This window comes from Bufo gargarizans, chromosome 10 (genome assembly GCF_014858855.1).
Source record: "Bufo gargarizans isolate SCDJY-AF-19 chromosome 10, ASM1485885v1, whole genome shotgun sequence".
Lineage (NCBI taxonomy): Eukaryota > Metazoa > Chordata > Amphibia > Anura > Bufonidae > Bufo > Bufo gargarizans.
The window spans coordinates 637,700-653,682 of record NC_058089.1 but is presented as its reverse complement, the minus strand read 5'-3'; the positions used below and the strand labels follow the sequence as shown (position 1 = coordinate 653,682).

Genomic DNA, 15,983 nt, shown 5'->3' with positions numbered 1-15,983 from the left:
TATAATACTGCTCCTATGTACAGAATAAACTACTATAATACTGCTCCTATGTACAAGAATATAACTACTATAATACTGCTCCTATGTACAAGAATATAACTACTATAATACTGCTCCTATGTACAAGAATATAACTACTATAATACTGCTCCTATGTACAAGATAACTACTATAATACTGCTCCTATGTACAAGAATATAACTACTATAATACTGCTCCTATGTACAAGAATATAACTACTATAATACTGCTCCTATGTACAAGAATATAACTACTATAATACTGCTCCTATGTACAGGAATATAACTACTATAATACTGCTCCTATGTACAAGAATATAACTACTATAATACTGCTCTATGTACAAGAATATAACTACTATAATACTGCTCCTATGTACAAAGAATATAACTGCTATAATACTGCTGCCTATGTACAAGAATATAACTACTATAATACTGCTCCTATGTACAAGAATATAACTAGCTATAATACTGCTCCTATGTACAAGAATATAACTACTATAATACTGACGTGCCTGATGTACAATAGAAGTATAACTACTATAATACTGCGCCTATGTACAAGATTAGTAACTACTATAATACTGCCATCCTATGTACAAGGAATATACTATAAGACTGCTCTAGTACAAGAATATAACTGCTAGAATACTGCTCCTATGGTACAAGAATATAACTACTATAATACTGCCTCCTATGTTACAGGGAAAAAGAAATAATAACTAGCTATAATACTGCCTTCCTATGTACAAGAATATAACTACTATAATAACTGCCGTCCTATGTACAAGATATAACTACTATAATACTGCTCCTATGTACAAGAATATAACTACTATAATACTGCTCCTATGTACAGAATATAACTACTATAATACTGCTCCTATGTACAAGAATATAACTACTATAATACTGCTCCTATGTACAAGAATATAACTACTATAATACTGCTCCTATGTACAAGAATAAACTACTATAATACTGCTCCTATGTACAAGAATATAACTACTATAATACTGCTCCTATGTACAAGAATATAACTACTATAATACTGCTCCTATGTACAAGAATATAACTACTATAATACTGCTCCTATGTACAAGAATATAACTACTATAATACTGCTCCTATGTACAAGAATAAATACTATAATACTGCTCCTATGTACAAGAATATAACTACTATAATACTGCTCCTATGTACAAGAATATAACTACTATAATACTGCTCCTATGTACAAGAATAACTACTATAATACTGCTCCTATGTACAAGAATATAACTACTATAATACTGCTCCTATGTACAAGAATATAACTACTATAATACTGCTCCTATGTACAAGAATATAACTACTATAATACTGCTCCTATGTACAAGAATATAACTACTATAATACTGCTCCTATGTACAAGAATATAACTACTATAATACTGCTCCTATGTACAAGAATATAACTACTATAATACTGCTCCTATGTACAAGAATATAACTACTATAATACTGCTCCTATGTACAAGAATATAACTACTATAATACTGCTCCTATGTACAAGAATATAACTACTATAATACTGCTCCTATGTACAAGAATATAACTACTATAATACTGCTCCTATGTACAAGATATAACTACTATAATACTGCTCCTATGTACAAGAATATAACTACTATAATACTGCTCCTATGTACAAGAATATAACTACTATAATACTGCTCCTATGTACAAGAATATAACTACTAATACTGCTCCTATGTACAAGAATATAACTATAATACTGCTCCTATGTACAAGAATATAAACTATAATACTGCTCCTATGTACAAGAATATAACTACTATAATACTGCTCCTATGTACAAGAATATAACTACTATAATACTGCTCCTATGTACAAGAATATAACTACTAATACTGCTCCTATGTACAAGAATATAACTACTATAATACTGCTCCTATGTACAAGAATATAACTACTATAATACTGCTCCTATGTACAAGAATATAACTACTATAATACTGCTCCTATGTACAAGAATATAACTACTATAATACTGCTCCTATGTACAAGAATATAACTACTATAATACTGCTCCTATGTACAAGAATATAACTACTATAATACTCCTATGTACAAGAATATAACTACTATAATACTGCTCCTATGTACAAGAATATAACTACTATAATACTGCTCCTATGTACAAGAATATAACTACTATAATACTGCTCCTATGTACAAGAATATAACTACTATAATACTGCTCCTATGTACAAGAATATAACTACTATAATACTGCTCCTATGTACAAGAATATAACTACTATAATACTGCTCCTATGTACAAGAATATAACTACTATAATACTGCTCCTATGTACAAGAATATAACTACTATAATACTGCTCCTATGTACAAGAATATAACTACTATAATACTGCTCCTATGTACAAGAATATAACTACTATAATACTGCTCCTATGTACAAGAATATAACTACTATAATACTGCTCCTATGTACAGAATATAACTACTATAATACTGCTCCTATGTACAAGAATATAACTACTATAATACTGCTCCTATGTACAAGAATATAACTACTATAATACTGCTCCTATGTACAAGAATATAACTACTATAATACTGCTCCTATGTACAAGAATATAACTACTATAATACTGCTCCTATGTACAAGAATATAACTACTATAATACTGCTCCTATGTACAAGAATATAACTACTATAATACTGCTCCTATGTACAAGAATATAACTACTATAATACTGCTCCTATGTATAAGAATATAACTACTATAATAGTGCCTCCTATGTACAAGAATATAACTGCTATAATACTGCCTCCTATGTACAGGAATATAACTACTATAATACTGCTCCTATGTACAAGAATATAACTGCTATAATACTGCCTCCTATGTACAGGAATATAACTGCTATAATAGTGCCCCGTATATATGACAGTATACCTTCTCTATAACTATGATGGCCTGTATCTTGCTGAGGTGGTAGCAGGCGTCTCACTGCTATACGGTGTGGTTACTATTTATATATACATGTCCCCGGCGCTCTGGCGCTGTGTACATTCTGCGGTAATGGGATCTTAGGTAAATAGGTGTCAGCAGGACTGTTCTCTATGTGATGAATGTACAGTATTGTGTATACAGCTCCAGTGTTCAGCCCAGACTTGTACAGTGCAGATTTTATAACAGTGATCTGGCTCTGTTCCCAGGAGCTTGCAATCTAATCTTTTTTTTTAACCTTGGTCAGATTTGACCCCAGTCCCGCAAAGAAACATTGCTGGGCGCAGAATCATCCTCTATAGGGTTATGTATATTTTTTGCCATATGTATGGAGAGTAAAGATTCGCAGGAGGAATATAATAGACGACAAACTCAGCTCTGCTACATCTCTGTAGACCTGTACATTGTGTCCATTGCATGGTCCATTACAGAGTTAACCGTCTGTATCCTGCGGAGAGGAAGCACTTAGACTTGTGAACAAGGAGACGCTATAATGGAGAGATGTACCGCGCTATGGGTACGCCACCTCCGATAATGGGCCCATTAAACATTTAGAGGCTGATGTCATGAAATCCATTAGTTCTGAAAGCAGAATCTGAATCAATATTGAGAATATGAAAATCCAGAGCCCTAGGCGTTGTAGTGAGGCATCGCGTGCCTCGTGTCTATAGTCTATGATGGGGTGATATATAGAATGGGGCTATAGACGTCTCATCGATGCTCCCGCCTTATGGATCATCGTTGTCTCATTTTGTATCCTGAGGTTCCTTGCTTATGAATAGAATGCGAGAACTGCAGTGATGAACTGACACAGTGAGGTTGGGATGAGAATGAGAGGGAGGACCTCTGTAAAACATTTCAGATTTGTACACCATTCAGGGCGCCTGGCGAGCTGGGTGACTGATCAGACCTGGACGGATGAAGGCAGATACCTCTCTGGTCATGTCTATCCTCCATAGGGTCATCTGATACCTCAGGGGTGCACCTAGCCTTTCTGCTGCCTGAGGCGAAAACTGAAATGGTCCCACTCCCCAATGCCAGTTTCTTAACCCTTCCCTTCAGCCCGTGGCCCTTCAGCTGCCCCTCTCTTGGCCCTATCTGGTGCTACCTGAGGCGATCGCCTCACCTGGCCTCATTGGTGGTGCACCCCTGTGATACCTTGCCATATCTCCAATCCCTCTCTTCCCAAAATAAACTAGTAAGCTCTGTCAAAATCATACATTGTCTTCTGTTCATATAATATTGTTATAGACCAAATGAATTGTAAGCTCTTGTGCCAAAATTCCATCCTGTCCATATAATATAATGTCGTAGACCCGATGGATCGTAAGCTCTTGTGTCAACTCCCCTGCCCCCTGCATATCATATTGTATTTGGGTAGAGGAAAGCGACTCGGGCCCCTCACACAGACATTCATCTCCCTGCACTTCATTTCCTTATTACTCCTCACTCTACCTGTCCCCCTCTCCTCCTGTTTTCCTGTCCCCCTCTCCCCTTGTTTTCCTGTCCCCCTCTCCCCCTGTTTTCCTGTCCCCCTCTCCCCCTGTTTTCCTGTCCCCCTCTCCCCCTGTTTTCCTGTCCCCCTCTCCCCCTGTTTTCCTGTCCCCCTGTTTTCCTGCTCCCCCTCTCCCCATTTTCCTGTTTACCTTCTCCTCCTGTTTTCCTGTCCTCCCTCTTACCCATTTTTTCCCTGTCCCCTCTCCCCCTGTTTTACTATCCCCCTCTCCACCTGTTTTCCTGCCTCCCTCTTCCCCTGGTTTCCTTTCCCCCTCTCCCTATTTACCTGTCCCCCTCTCACCTAGTTTTCCTGCCCCCCCCCTGTTTTCCTGTCCCCCTCTCTCCCACTGTTTTCCTGTTCCCCCTCTCCCCCCTGTTTTCCTGTCCCCTTCTCTCCCTGTTTTCCTGTCCTCCCTCTCCTCCTGTTTTCCAGTTCCCCCTCTCCCCCTGTTTTCCTGTCCCCCTCTCCCCCTGTTTTCCAGTTCCCCCTCTCCCCCTGTTTTCCTGTCCCCCTCTCCCCCTGTTTTCCTGTCCCCCTCTCCCCCTGTTTTCCTGTCCCCCTCTCCCCCTGTTTTCCTGTCCACTTCTCCCCCTGTTTTCCTGTCCACTTCTCCCCCTGTTTTCCTGTCCCCTTCTCCCCCTGTTTTCCTGTCCCCTTCTCTCCCCGTTTTCCTGTTCCCCCTCTCCTCCTGTTTTCCTGTTCCTCCCTCTCCTCCTGTTTTCCTGTTCCCCCTCTCCCCCTGTTTTCCCTGTCTCTCTCTCCCCCTGTTTACCTGTCCCCCTTCTCCCCCTGTTTTCCTGTCCCCTTCTCTCCCCGTTTTCCCTTTTCCCCTCTCCTCCTGTTTTCCTGTCCTCCCTCTCCTCCTGTTTTCCTGTCCCCCTCTACCCGTTTTCCCTTTTCCCCTCTCCTCCTGTTTTACTGTCCTCCCTCTACCCCTGTTTCCCTGTCCTCCTCTCCTCCTGTTTTCCTGTCCTTCCTCTCCCCCTGTTTTCCTGACCCCCTCTACTCATGTTTTCCTGTCCCCCTCTCCCCGTTTTCCTGTCCCCCTCTCCCCCTGTTATCCTGCTCACCTCTCCTCATGTTTTCCTATCCCCCTCTCCCCCTGTTTTCCTGCTCACCTCTCCTCATGTTTTCCTATCCCCCTCTCCCCCTGTTTTCCTGTCCCTCCTCTCCCCCTGTTTTCCTGTCCCTCCTCTCCTCCTGTTTTCCTGTCCTTCCTCTCCCCCTGTTTTCCTGACCCCCTCTACTCATGTTTTCCTGTCCCCCTCTCCCCGTTTTCCCTGTCCCCCTCTCCCCCTGTTTTCCTGCTCACCTCTCCTCATGTTTTTCCTATCCCCCTCTCCCCCTGTTTTCCTGCTCACCTCTCCTCATGTTTTCCTATCCCCCTCTCCCCCTGTTTTCCTGTCCCTCCTCTCCCCCTGTTTTCCCTGTCCCTCCTCTCCCCCTGTTTTCCTGTCCCTCCTCTCCCCCTGTTTTCCTGTCCCTCCTCTCCCCCTGTTTTCCTGTCCCCTCCTCTCCCCCTGTTTTCCTGTCCCTCCTCTCCCCCTGTTTTCCTGTCCCTCCTCTCCCCCTGTTGTCCTGTCCCTCCTCCCCCCTGGTTTGTCCTGTCCCCCTCTCCCCCTGTTTTCCTGCTCACCTCTCCTCATGTTTTCCTATCCCCTCTCCCCCTGTTTTCCTGCTCACCTCTCCTCATGTTTTTCCTATCCCCCTCTCCCCCTGTTTTCCTGTCCCTCCTCTCCCCCTGTTTCCCTGTCCCTCCTCTCCCCCTGTTTTCCTGTCCCTCCTCTCCCCCTGTTTTCCTGTCCCTCCTCTCCCCCTGTTTTCCTGTCCCTCCTCTCCCCTGTTTCCCTGTCCCTCCTCTCCCCCTGTTTTCCTGTCCCCCTCTCCCCCTGTTTTCCTGTCCCTCCTCTCCACCCTGTTTTCCTGTCCCTCCTCTCCCCCTGTTTTCCTGTCCCCCTCTCCCCCTGTTTTCCTGTCCCCCTCTCCCCCTGTTTTCCTGTCCCCCTCTCCCCCTGTTTTCCTGCCCCCTCTTCCCCCTGTTCCTGCACGTATCCCTGCCCTCCTGCCTCCATCTTTCTGCCCTCTCTCCTGCCCTCATCTTTCTGCCCCCTCTCCTGCCCTTCGCCCCATCTTCTGCCCCCTCTCCTGCCTCCATCCTTTTGCCCCCTCTCCTGCTCTCCTGCCCCCTCTATTGCCCCCATCTGTCTGCCCCCTCTCCTGCCCTCCTGCCTCCATCCTTCTGCCCCCATCTTCTGCCCCTCTCCTGGCCCTCCTGCCTCCATCCTTCTGCCCCCTCTCCTGCCTCTATCCTTCTGCCCCTCTCCTGCCCTTCACCCATCTTTCTGCCCCCTCTCCTGCCCTCCGCCCCATCTTTCTGCCCCCTCTCCTGCCCCCATCCTTCTGCCCTCCGCCCCATCTTTCTGCCCCCTCTCCTGCCCCCATCTTTCTGCCCCCTCTCCTGCCCTCCTGCCTCCATCCTTCTGCCCCCTCTCCTGCCCTCCTGCCTCCATCCTTCTGCCCCCTCTCCTGCCTCCATCCTTCTGCCCCCTCTCCTGCCTCTATCCTTCTGCCCCCTCTCCTGCCCTTCACCCCATCTTTCTGCCCCCTCTCCTGCCCCCATCCTTCTGCCCTCCGCCCCATCTTTCTGCCCCCCTCTCCTGCCCCCATCTTTCTGCCCCCTCTCCTGCCCTCCTGCCTCCATCCTTCTGCCCCCTCTCCTGCCCCCATCTTTCTGCCCCCTCTCCTGCCCTCCTGCCTCCATCCTTCTGCCCCCTCTCCTGCCCTCCTGCCTCCATCCTTCTGCCCCCTCTCCTGCCTCCATCCTTCTGCCCCCTCTCCTGCCTCCATCCTTCTGCCCCCTCTCCTGCCCTCCGCCCCCATCTTTCTGGCCCCTCTCCTGCCCCCATCGTCCTGCCCCCATCTTTCTGCCCCCTCTCCAGTCCTCCTCCATATTTAGCTCTCCTCTGACGCCTTCCCAGGGCTGACTTGGGGAGTTTTCTGGCAGAGAAGATAATTGACAATGAGTTCCTCTTCCAGCAGAGGGACTGCAATCTGAGCTGCAAGAAGTTTCCTGGTCTAATCGGACAGACGTCTCTGCAGGTAGCAGAGTCCAGAGCCAGGAAGAAGCCTCTGCCCTCATCTACTGCACCAGAGACCACCGCTGAGAGGAGCCCAGGTAAGACAGGCGAGGGGTGAGTGTCTGTGACCTCTGTGTAGGGTGTGTCCTCAGTGCTGCTCCGACCACTTCACGTCTGGGGGTCTGTTTGGGAAGGTCAGAGGGTCAACCCCGTGTGAGAGTCGTTATAAGGGTTGGAGCAAACTGGTTACAGTCTCCATCATTGTAATAATATCGGCGCTCCGCCCGGTGTACAGCCAGTACAGTGCCCCAACCTGGCACGCCACTCCCTGGTACAGAAGAAATGGTGCCGCTGTGTCCTCTGTACATACACTGCGCCTCTCTGCTGTACGCCGTATACACTGCACCTCTCTGGTGTACGCCGTATACACTGCACCTCTCTGGTGTACGCCGTATACACTGCACCTCTCTGGTGTACGCCGTATACACTGCACCTCTCTGGTGTACGCCGTATACACTGCACCTCTCTGGTATATGCTGTATACACTGCACCTCTCTGGTATACGCCGTATACACTGCACCTCTCTGGTATACGCTGTATACACTGCACCTCTCTGGTGTACGCTGTATACACTGCACCTCTCTGGTATACGCCGTATACACTGCACCTCTCTGGTATACGCTGTATACACTGCACCTCTCTTGTGTACGCTGTATACACTGCACCTCTCTGGTATACGCTGTATACACTGCACCTCTCTGGTATATGCCGTATACACTGCACCTCTCTGGTGTACGCCGTATACACTGCACCTCTCTGGTGTACGCCGTATACACTGCACCTCTTGGTATATGCTGTATACACTGCACCTCTCTGGTGTACGCCGTATACACTGCACCTCTCTGGTATATGCCGTATACACTGCACCTCTCTGGTGTACGCCGTATACACTGCACCTCTCTGGTATATGCTGTATACACTGCACCTCTCTGGTGTACGCCGTATACACTGCACCTCTCTGGTATATGCCGTATACACTGCACCTCTCTGGTGTACGCCGTATACACTGCACCTCTCTGGTGTACGCCGTATACACTGCACCTCTCTGGTGTACGCCGTATACACTGCACCTCTCTGGTATACGCCGTATACACTGCACCTCTCTGGTATACGCCGTATACACTGCACCTCTCTGGTATACGCCGTATACACTGCACCTCTCTGGTGTACGCTGTATACACTGCACCTCTCTGGTATACGCCGTATACACTGCACCTCTCTGGTGTACGCCGTATACACTGCACCTCTCTGGTATACGCTGTATACACTGCACCTCTCTGGTATACGCCGTATACACTGCACCTCTCTGCTGTACGCCGTATACACTGCACCTCTCTGGTGTACGCCGTATACACTGCACCTCTCTGGTATACGCCGTATACACTGCACCTCTCTGGTATACGCCGTATACACTGCACCTCTCTGGTGTACGCTGTATACACTGCACCTCTCTGGTATACGCCGTATACACTGCACCTCTCTGGTATACGCTGTATACACTGCACCTCTCTGGTGTACGCTGTATACACTGCACCTCTCTGGTATACGCCGTATACACTGCACCTCTCTGGTATACGCCGTATACACTGCACCTCTCTGGTATACGCCGTATACACTGCACCTCTCTGGTATACGCCGTATACACTGCACCTCTCTGGTATATGCTATATACACTGCACCTCTCTGGTGTACGCTGTATACACTGCACCTCTCTGGTATACGCCGTATACACTGCACCTCTCTGGTATACACTATATACACTGTGGGGATAATTTATTAAGCTGAAATACGCCTATATACTAAGGCTACTTTCACACTAGCTTTAATATTTTCCGGTATTGAGATCCGTAAGATGTATGCAGTCTCTTCTTCCTGTGCAGTCCCTTCTTCCTGTGCAGTCGCTGTGTGCAGTCTCTTCTTCCTGTGCAGTCCCTTCTTCCTGTGCAGTCGCTGTATGCACTCTCTTCCTCCTGTGCAGTCGCTGTATGCAGTCTCTTCCTCCTGTGCAGTCGCTGTATGCAGTCTCTTCCTCCTGTGCAGTCGCTGTGTGCAGTCTCTTCCTCCTGTGCAGTCGCTGTGTGCAGTCTCTCCCTCCTGCGCTGTCTCTTCTTCTTGTGCAGTCACTGTGTGCATTCTCTCCCTCCTGTGCAGTCTCTTATTCCTGCGCAGTCCCTTCTTCTTGTGCAGTCTCTTCTTCCTGTGCAGTCGCTGTATGCAGTCTCTCCCTCCTGTGCAGTCTCTTCTTCCTGTGCAGTCGCTGTGTGCAGTCTCTCCCTCCTGCGCAGTCTCTTCTTCCTGTGCAGTCGCTGTGTGCAGTTGCTGTGTGCAGTCTCTTCCTCCTGTGCAGTCGCTGTATGCAGTCTCTCCCTCCTGTGCAGTCGCTGTGTGCAGTCTCTTCTTCCTGTGCAGTCGCTGTGTGCAGTCTCTTCTTCCTGCGCAGTCCCTTCTTCTTGTGCAGTCTCTTCTTCCTGTGCAGTCGCTGTATGCAGTCTCTCCCTCCTGTGCAGTCTCTTCTTCCTGTGCAGTCGCTGTGTGCAGTTGCTGTGTGCAGTCTCTTCCTCCTCTGCAGTCGCTGTATGCAGTCTCTTCTTCCTGTGCAGTCGCTTTATGCAGTCTCTCCCTCCTGTGCAGTCTCTTCTTCCTGTGCAGTCGCTGTATACAGTCTCTCCCTCCTGTGCAGTCTCTTCTTCCTGTGCAGTCGCTGTGTGCAGTCTCTTCTTCCTGTGCAGTCACTCTGTGCAGTCTCTCCCTCCTGCGCAGTCCCTTCTTCTTGTGCAGTCGCTGTATGCAGTCTCTCCCTCCTGTGCAGTCTCTTCTTCCTGTGCAGTCGCTGTATGCAGTCTCTCCCTCCTGTGCAGTCTCTTCTTTCTGTGCAGTCGCTGTGTGCAGTCTCTCCCTCCTGCGCTGTCTCTTCTTCTTGTGCAGTCGCTGTGTGCAGTCTCTCCCTCCTGTGCAGTCTCTTCTTCCTGTGCAGTCGCTGTGTGCAGTCTCTTTTTCCTGTGCAGTCGCTGTATGCAGTCTCTTCCTCCTGTGCAGTCTCTTCTTCCTGTGCAGTCGCTGTGTGCAGTCTCTCCCTCCTGTGCAGTCTCTTCTTCCTGTGCAGTCACTGTGTGCAGTCTCTTCTTCCTGTGCAGTCGCTGTATGCAGTCTCTCCCTCCTGTGCAGTCTTTTCTTCCTGTGCAGTTGCTGTATGCAGTCTCTTCTTCCTGTGCAGTCGCTGTGTGCAGTCTCTCCCTCCTGTGCAGTCGCTGTGTGCAGTCTCTCTCTCCTGTGCAGTCTCTTCCTCCTGTGCAGTCGCTGTTTGCAGTCTCTTCTTCCTGTGCAGTCGCTGTATGCATTCTCTCCCTCCTGTGCAGTCTCTTCTTCCTGTGCAGTCTCTTCTTCCTGTGCAGTCTCTCCCTCCTGTGCAGTCTCTCCCTCCTGTGCAGTCTCTTCTTCCTGTGCAGTCTCTCCCTCCTGTGCAGTCTCTTCTTCCTGTGCAGTCGCTGTATGCAGTCTCTTCTTCCTGTGCAGTTGCTGTATGCAGTCTCTTCTTCCTGTGCAGTTGCTGTATGCAGTCTCTCCCTCCTGTGCAGTCTTTTCTTCCTGTGCAGTCGCTGTGTGCAGTCTCTCTCTCCTGTGCAGTCGCTGTATGCAGTCTCTTCTTCCTGTGCAGTCGCTGTATGCAGTCTCTTCCTCCTGTGCAGTCGCTGTATTCAGTCTCTTCTTCCTGTGCAGTCGCTGTATGCAGTCTCTTCTTCCTGTGCAGTCGCTGTATGCAGTCTCTTCTTCCTGTGCAGTTGCTGTATGCAGTCTCTTCTTCCTGTGCAGTTGCTGTATGCAGTCTCTCCCTCCTGTGCAGTCTTTTCTTCCTGAGCAGTCGCTATGTGCGGTCTCTTCCTCATGTGCAGTCGCTGTATGCAGTCTCTTCCTCCTGTGCAGTCGCTGTATGCAGTCTCTTCCTCCTGTGCAGTTGCTGTATGCAGTCTCTTCTTCCTGTGCAGTCGCTGTATGCAGTCTCTCCCTCCTGTGCAGTCTCTTCTTCCTGTGCAGTCTCTCCCTCCTGCGCAGTCTCTTCTGCTTCTGACTTCCTCTGATTTCAGTTTCTGGAGCAGGAAGTAGCCGTCTGCCGCCCACCACTGTCGGCCATGTTAGCTCTCATACAGCAGCTGCTCTCTCTTCCAGCTCTCCCTGGCAGTCAGTGACAGTAGGAGAGCTGTCTCTTTGCTCTCATCATGCAGAGTCTATGCTCACAGAGCGCCAGTGACTAAATGTTTAATTCCCCATCTGGGATGTGGCAGGGCAGAGTCTGGCGGGCACCTTAGGGCAGGCAGAGACTCGTCCTTTCTTGCAGCAGAGAAATCTTTTACTGTACAGAGACAGAGCCCTTCACAGTCTGCAAACACCCCATAAACACGCGGTCACCGGTCTCTTAAAGGCACAGTGCACCTTCTAGTTGCAGCCACTCAGTGAGAGCACATGTTGGCGGTTACATGGGCTCTGTAGAGGCTCACTCCTTTATGATTATAGCCCGTATACTAGGTCCTAGTCCCAAGAGAAACCTCCCTGCTCAGGGTTCATGCTCAGCCTCTAGGCCTCAATCATCACCTAGGAGGCTGAAAACAAGGGATGCTGGGAGTGGTAGTTCCATAGTGACATCAATAAAGGAGGAGTAGTTAATGACATCAATGACAGGTGCAGCCTAAGACCCAACTGCAGAAGGGGTGAAGAAAGTGGACACATTCATCCATGTTATTATCCACAAATATTCCGCTAAAATATTTTGGAAAAATTCTCTCATTTAGGGTTAGTTTTATAGGAGTGAAGGCCTCGTGTGAGCGTAAAAAACTGTCACTGTCAAAAAATGCCATAAAATGTGTTGACTTCACCGAATGTGTCCTGTGACTGAAAACAAATAATGACATAGTAACAAACTCATGTCTTGTTTACAAACACATTTGTAACATCGGATCCCGGGTGCATTGTAGGAGCAGCAAGGAGTGCACAGGGGGGCCACTATAGGGCTAGGGGCCCCATTCTTTTATCTGGTGCAGTCAAGGGTCCCAAAGGCCTTCTGTCCTAGGCCGCACCCGGAAGGGCCCCATCTAGACATCGCTATGAGGCCCCTATCTTCCTTTATAAGCCCCTGCATACTACTGCATTGCTCACAAGCCTCGGACATCCACCCAGGCTTCACAAAATACATTTTATTGACCTAATGTAAAATTCCGCGTCACAAAAAAGGGGTTGATGGGTTCAGACACCATGTTGTAACCAGTTTCTGCTACAACCTGGGGTCAGGCCAAGAATGCAGCCCTCGGGAGGCCGATATCTAGGTTTCATATACTTGCTTTCTATATTGAGCCTTGTCTCTGGGAATGGCGCCATTGTTCCCCTGCTGCTTTTGTATAGGCGCCTCCTTGGTGTCGTTTGTCCAGAAATATATAAAGAAGTAACTTTGTTGCTTTGTAAGTACAATTAAAGGGGAAGTGATAACTTTTAAAATAAACCTCAATTTAACAATTATTCAAAGACAAAACGTTTTTAGTAGAAAATTGTGCCCTGAAAAGAACCTTGTAGAAAAATATTGACTTTGTGTTTTGGATTAGAATATTGCATTTTGTGTCACATTTCGGGTTCTCGGTGCTGTCACTGTTCTTCTGGGCTCTGTGATATCCCGCACTCGCTCCCTGAGTCAGACGAGAGTTATCTGGACAATGCAGCTGTGACACGTGATCCAATGTGACACTTATGCTAAACAGGTGTCTCTACCTCCCCGGTGACGTATGGCGGTGACTTATAAAAACACAGTACAGTAGAGCTACCGGAGGAGCAATAACAGACCCATCATCTGCTCTAAAAATACTTCCCTTCTGAGATGCAAGAGATGTTAATCTGTCATCACCATCAGACCTCCTCCTTGGAGTCTTGTTCTTCGTCTAAATATTTCTCAGCGTGACCTATCTCCAATAGTTGTCTCTCGGCAAAACATCCTGGCAGAAGGAGCTGAGCTCACACCAGGAGGAGAGAGAGGAAGGAGAGCATCAGACAAGCATCTCAAAGACTGAACACTTACCCACTGGAGACCAGGACTGAGACCATCTACTGTGGACCAGGACTTAGGTCCCTTGAGACTGAGCTAATCTTCTGTGGACCACGGGTAGTTCCCTGAAGACTGAGCTCATCCACTGAGGACCAGGACTTAGGTGCCTTAGGACTCAGCTTGTCTGCTGTGTACCAGGACTTGGATCTCTCAGGACAGAGCTCATCTAGTGTGGACCAGGACCGGTACCATAGGGCTGAAGTCATCTACTCTGGATGAGGCAGTCCCATAGGACTGGATCTCACTTACTGTGGAGAAAGACTTAGGCCCCTAGACCTATGGTAGACAAGAGCCAGGCTCCACAGGACTAGGCTGCATTGACTTTAGAACAGAAGGTCCTATAATAGGACTAGTCTACCCACTGAGGACAAGGAGGACCAGTAGGACTAAGTGTTGGCGTCTCCAAACTCTGGGCTAAGTAACTGTCAATAAAATAAGTCTGGCCTGGACGCAATCATCTGGGATAGGTGGCCTTTGTGCAGGACCCATGGCAGTTCCTGGAGCAGTAGGTAAGTACACTGTTTTTCACATTATGTTACTATTTATTTGGATTTTATTATTAGTTTTTTCCACTCTGGTTTCAGATTTGCTTCATAGTAAACGATGACATTGACCCATTCTCTACAGGGGCTTTGTACAGCTCAGTGTGTGTAGATTCTGGTTTCTTTGCCTTCATGAGTATTTTGGGATGAATTTGATGCAATTGGCGCCTTGTAGAACTTCTGCTTCCCCATTTGCTTCCTGAAATTGATATTTTGACACTTGAATAGTTTCCTGGTAAGTTGTTGTGTTCCTGTTTGGTAACCGATCTCTTCTCCTTCACATCTCATGTAAACAGCAAGTCACGGCGTGTGGTAATCGTGGCGTGCAGCAATGCTCCGTGGCCCCGGAGATAAGGGCAGCTGCTTATTATAGGCAGGGGGCTGAGTGCCCGGCACTGCCCGCACCCTCCTCTGTGGGGCTGTGTCTTCCATGCTGGTCGTCACTTTTTTTCCTGAAGTTGTTGCACGGTGTAAATGCCAAAGCTGTATGCGGGGTCTGCTCACCCGGGGCTGGGGGTCTGTAGGGCCCGTGTCACATGACCACGCATTTACGACAGCTATTTGTGGCCACGTTTAAAGTGCATAAATGTGACCTTAGAGTGGAGGAGATGGCAGCCGGAGCTTTTGGCTACTTTGATCCCATACCCTACACACCCCTGTACGCGGAGTATGACAGTATTTTGTTTGCTAATTATACTGCACCCCCACATAAGCCTCTGTCTGTGCTGACTGTGTACAGTGGAGGCGACATTTTATGGGCGTGGCTAATATTATTGAGAAAGATGGTGATTGGTTTAAATGGAACACGTTAGTGATGTCACCAGTGCACTGACACATGTGCTGTAGGGATGTCGGACTGGACGAGAGCCGAGCACTGGGGGGCAGCACTGAGTCAGACGTCTGTGCCCAAAATACACGGAGTCCATGGAGTTGGTGCATTTGCACAGTCCTTACCCCCTATGTCTACTTTATATATTACGGTCTCAAAATGACTTCAAGAGATGCTACATGACGTCTCGTTCCCTCAAAGCATTAAGGTTCCCATGGTGCAGTTTATTTTTCCAGTTTAGGTCTGGACGTCCGTTTGGCAGCCATTGGGCTCCCTCTGACCTTACATTTGGCCCTTCCTCAGCTATACTAATGTGCTCGACATAAACACCGGCGGCCATAGTTGTCCATACACATGAGGACCAGAAGGTCAGGGGCCACTGCGTCCCATAGTATTACATAATCTCATCATTCATGTCATAAATGGGTGAAAAGGAAAAACTGAAACCAGTTGAACCAGTCGGTGCCATGGTGCGGTGGATCTGTGCTGGTGACATCACACCTCATTGTATACTATGCTGAACAAATACTCTGTTCTGTCGTACTGTGGTTAGCAGTGGGGAAGGTGTAATATTGACTCCTCTTATCATGTTGACTCCTTGTATATTGACTCCTCCTATAATGTCTTCTTGTATGATCTTGACTCCTTCTCATACGTTGGCCGTTTGTATCATATTGACCCCTCATATGATGTCTCCTTCCTCTATGACATTGACCCTTTGTATGATATTACCACTTGGCTCATTTTGGCTCTTTGTATGATATTGACTCCTCATACTGTATAATGTCTCCTCATACTATATAATGTCTCCTTGTCTGATGTTGGTTCTGTA

At 47.6% G+C, this 15,983-nt stretch overlaps 1 protein-coding gene across 2 annotated transcripts in view; it reads left to right on the top strand.

Annotated features, from left to right (window-relative positions):
* The first annotated feature begins 7,579 nt into the window (after positions 1 to 7,579).
* The window catches only part of AMPD3 (adenosine monophosphate deaminase 3), a 64,086-nt gene continuing 55,682 nt past the window's right edge, over positions 7,580 to 15,983 (top strand). The window contains exon 1 of one of the 2 annotated variants that reach the window (XM_044270971.1): positions 7,580 to 7,736. Coding sequence is in view for 1 of the 2 variants with exons in the window: in XM_044270969.1 (XP_044126904.1) it covers positions 14,268 to 14,289 (22 nt within the window). In the remaining variant the exon portion in view is untranslated. Of the gene's footprint in view, positions 7,737 to 13,492; positions 14,290 to 15,983 lie in introns of those variants that run through there. The other variant, XM_044270969.1, reaches the window with a different exon arrangement.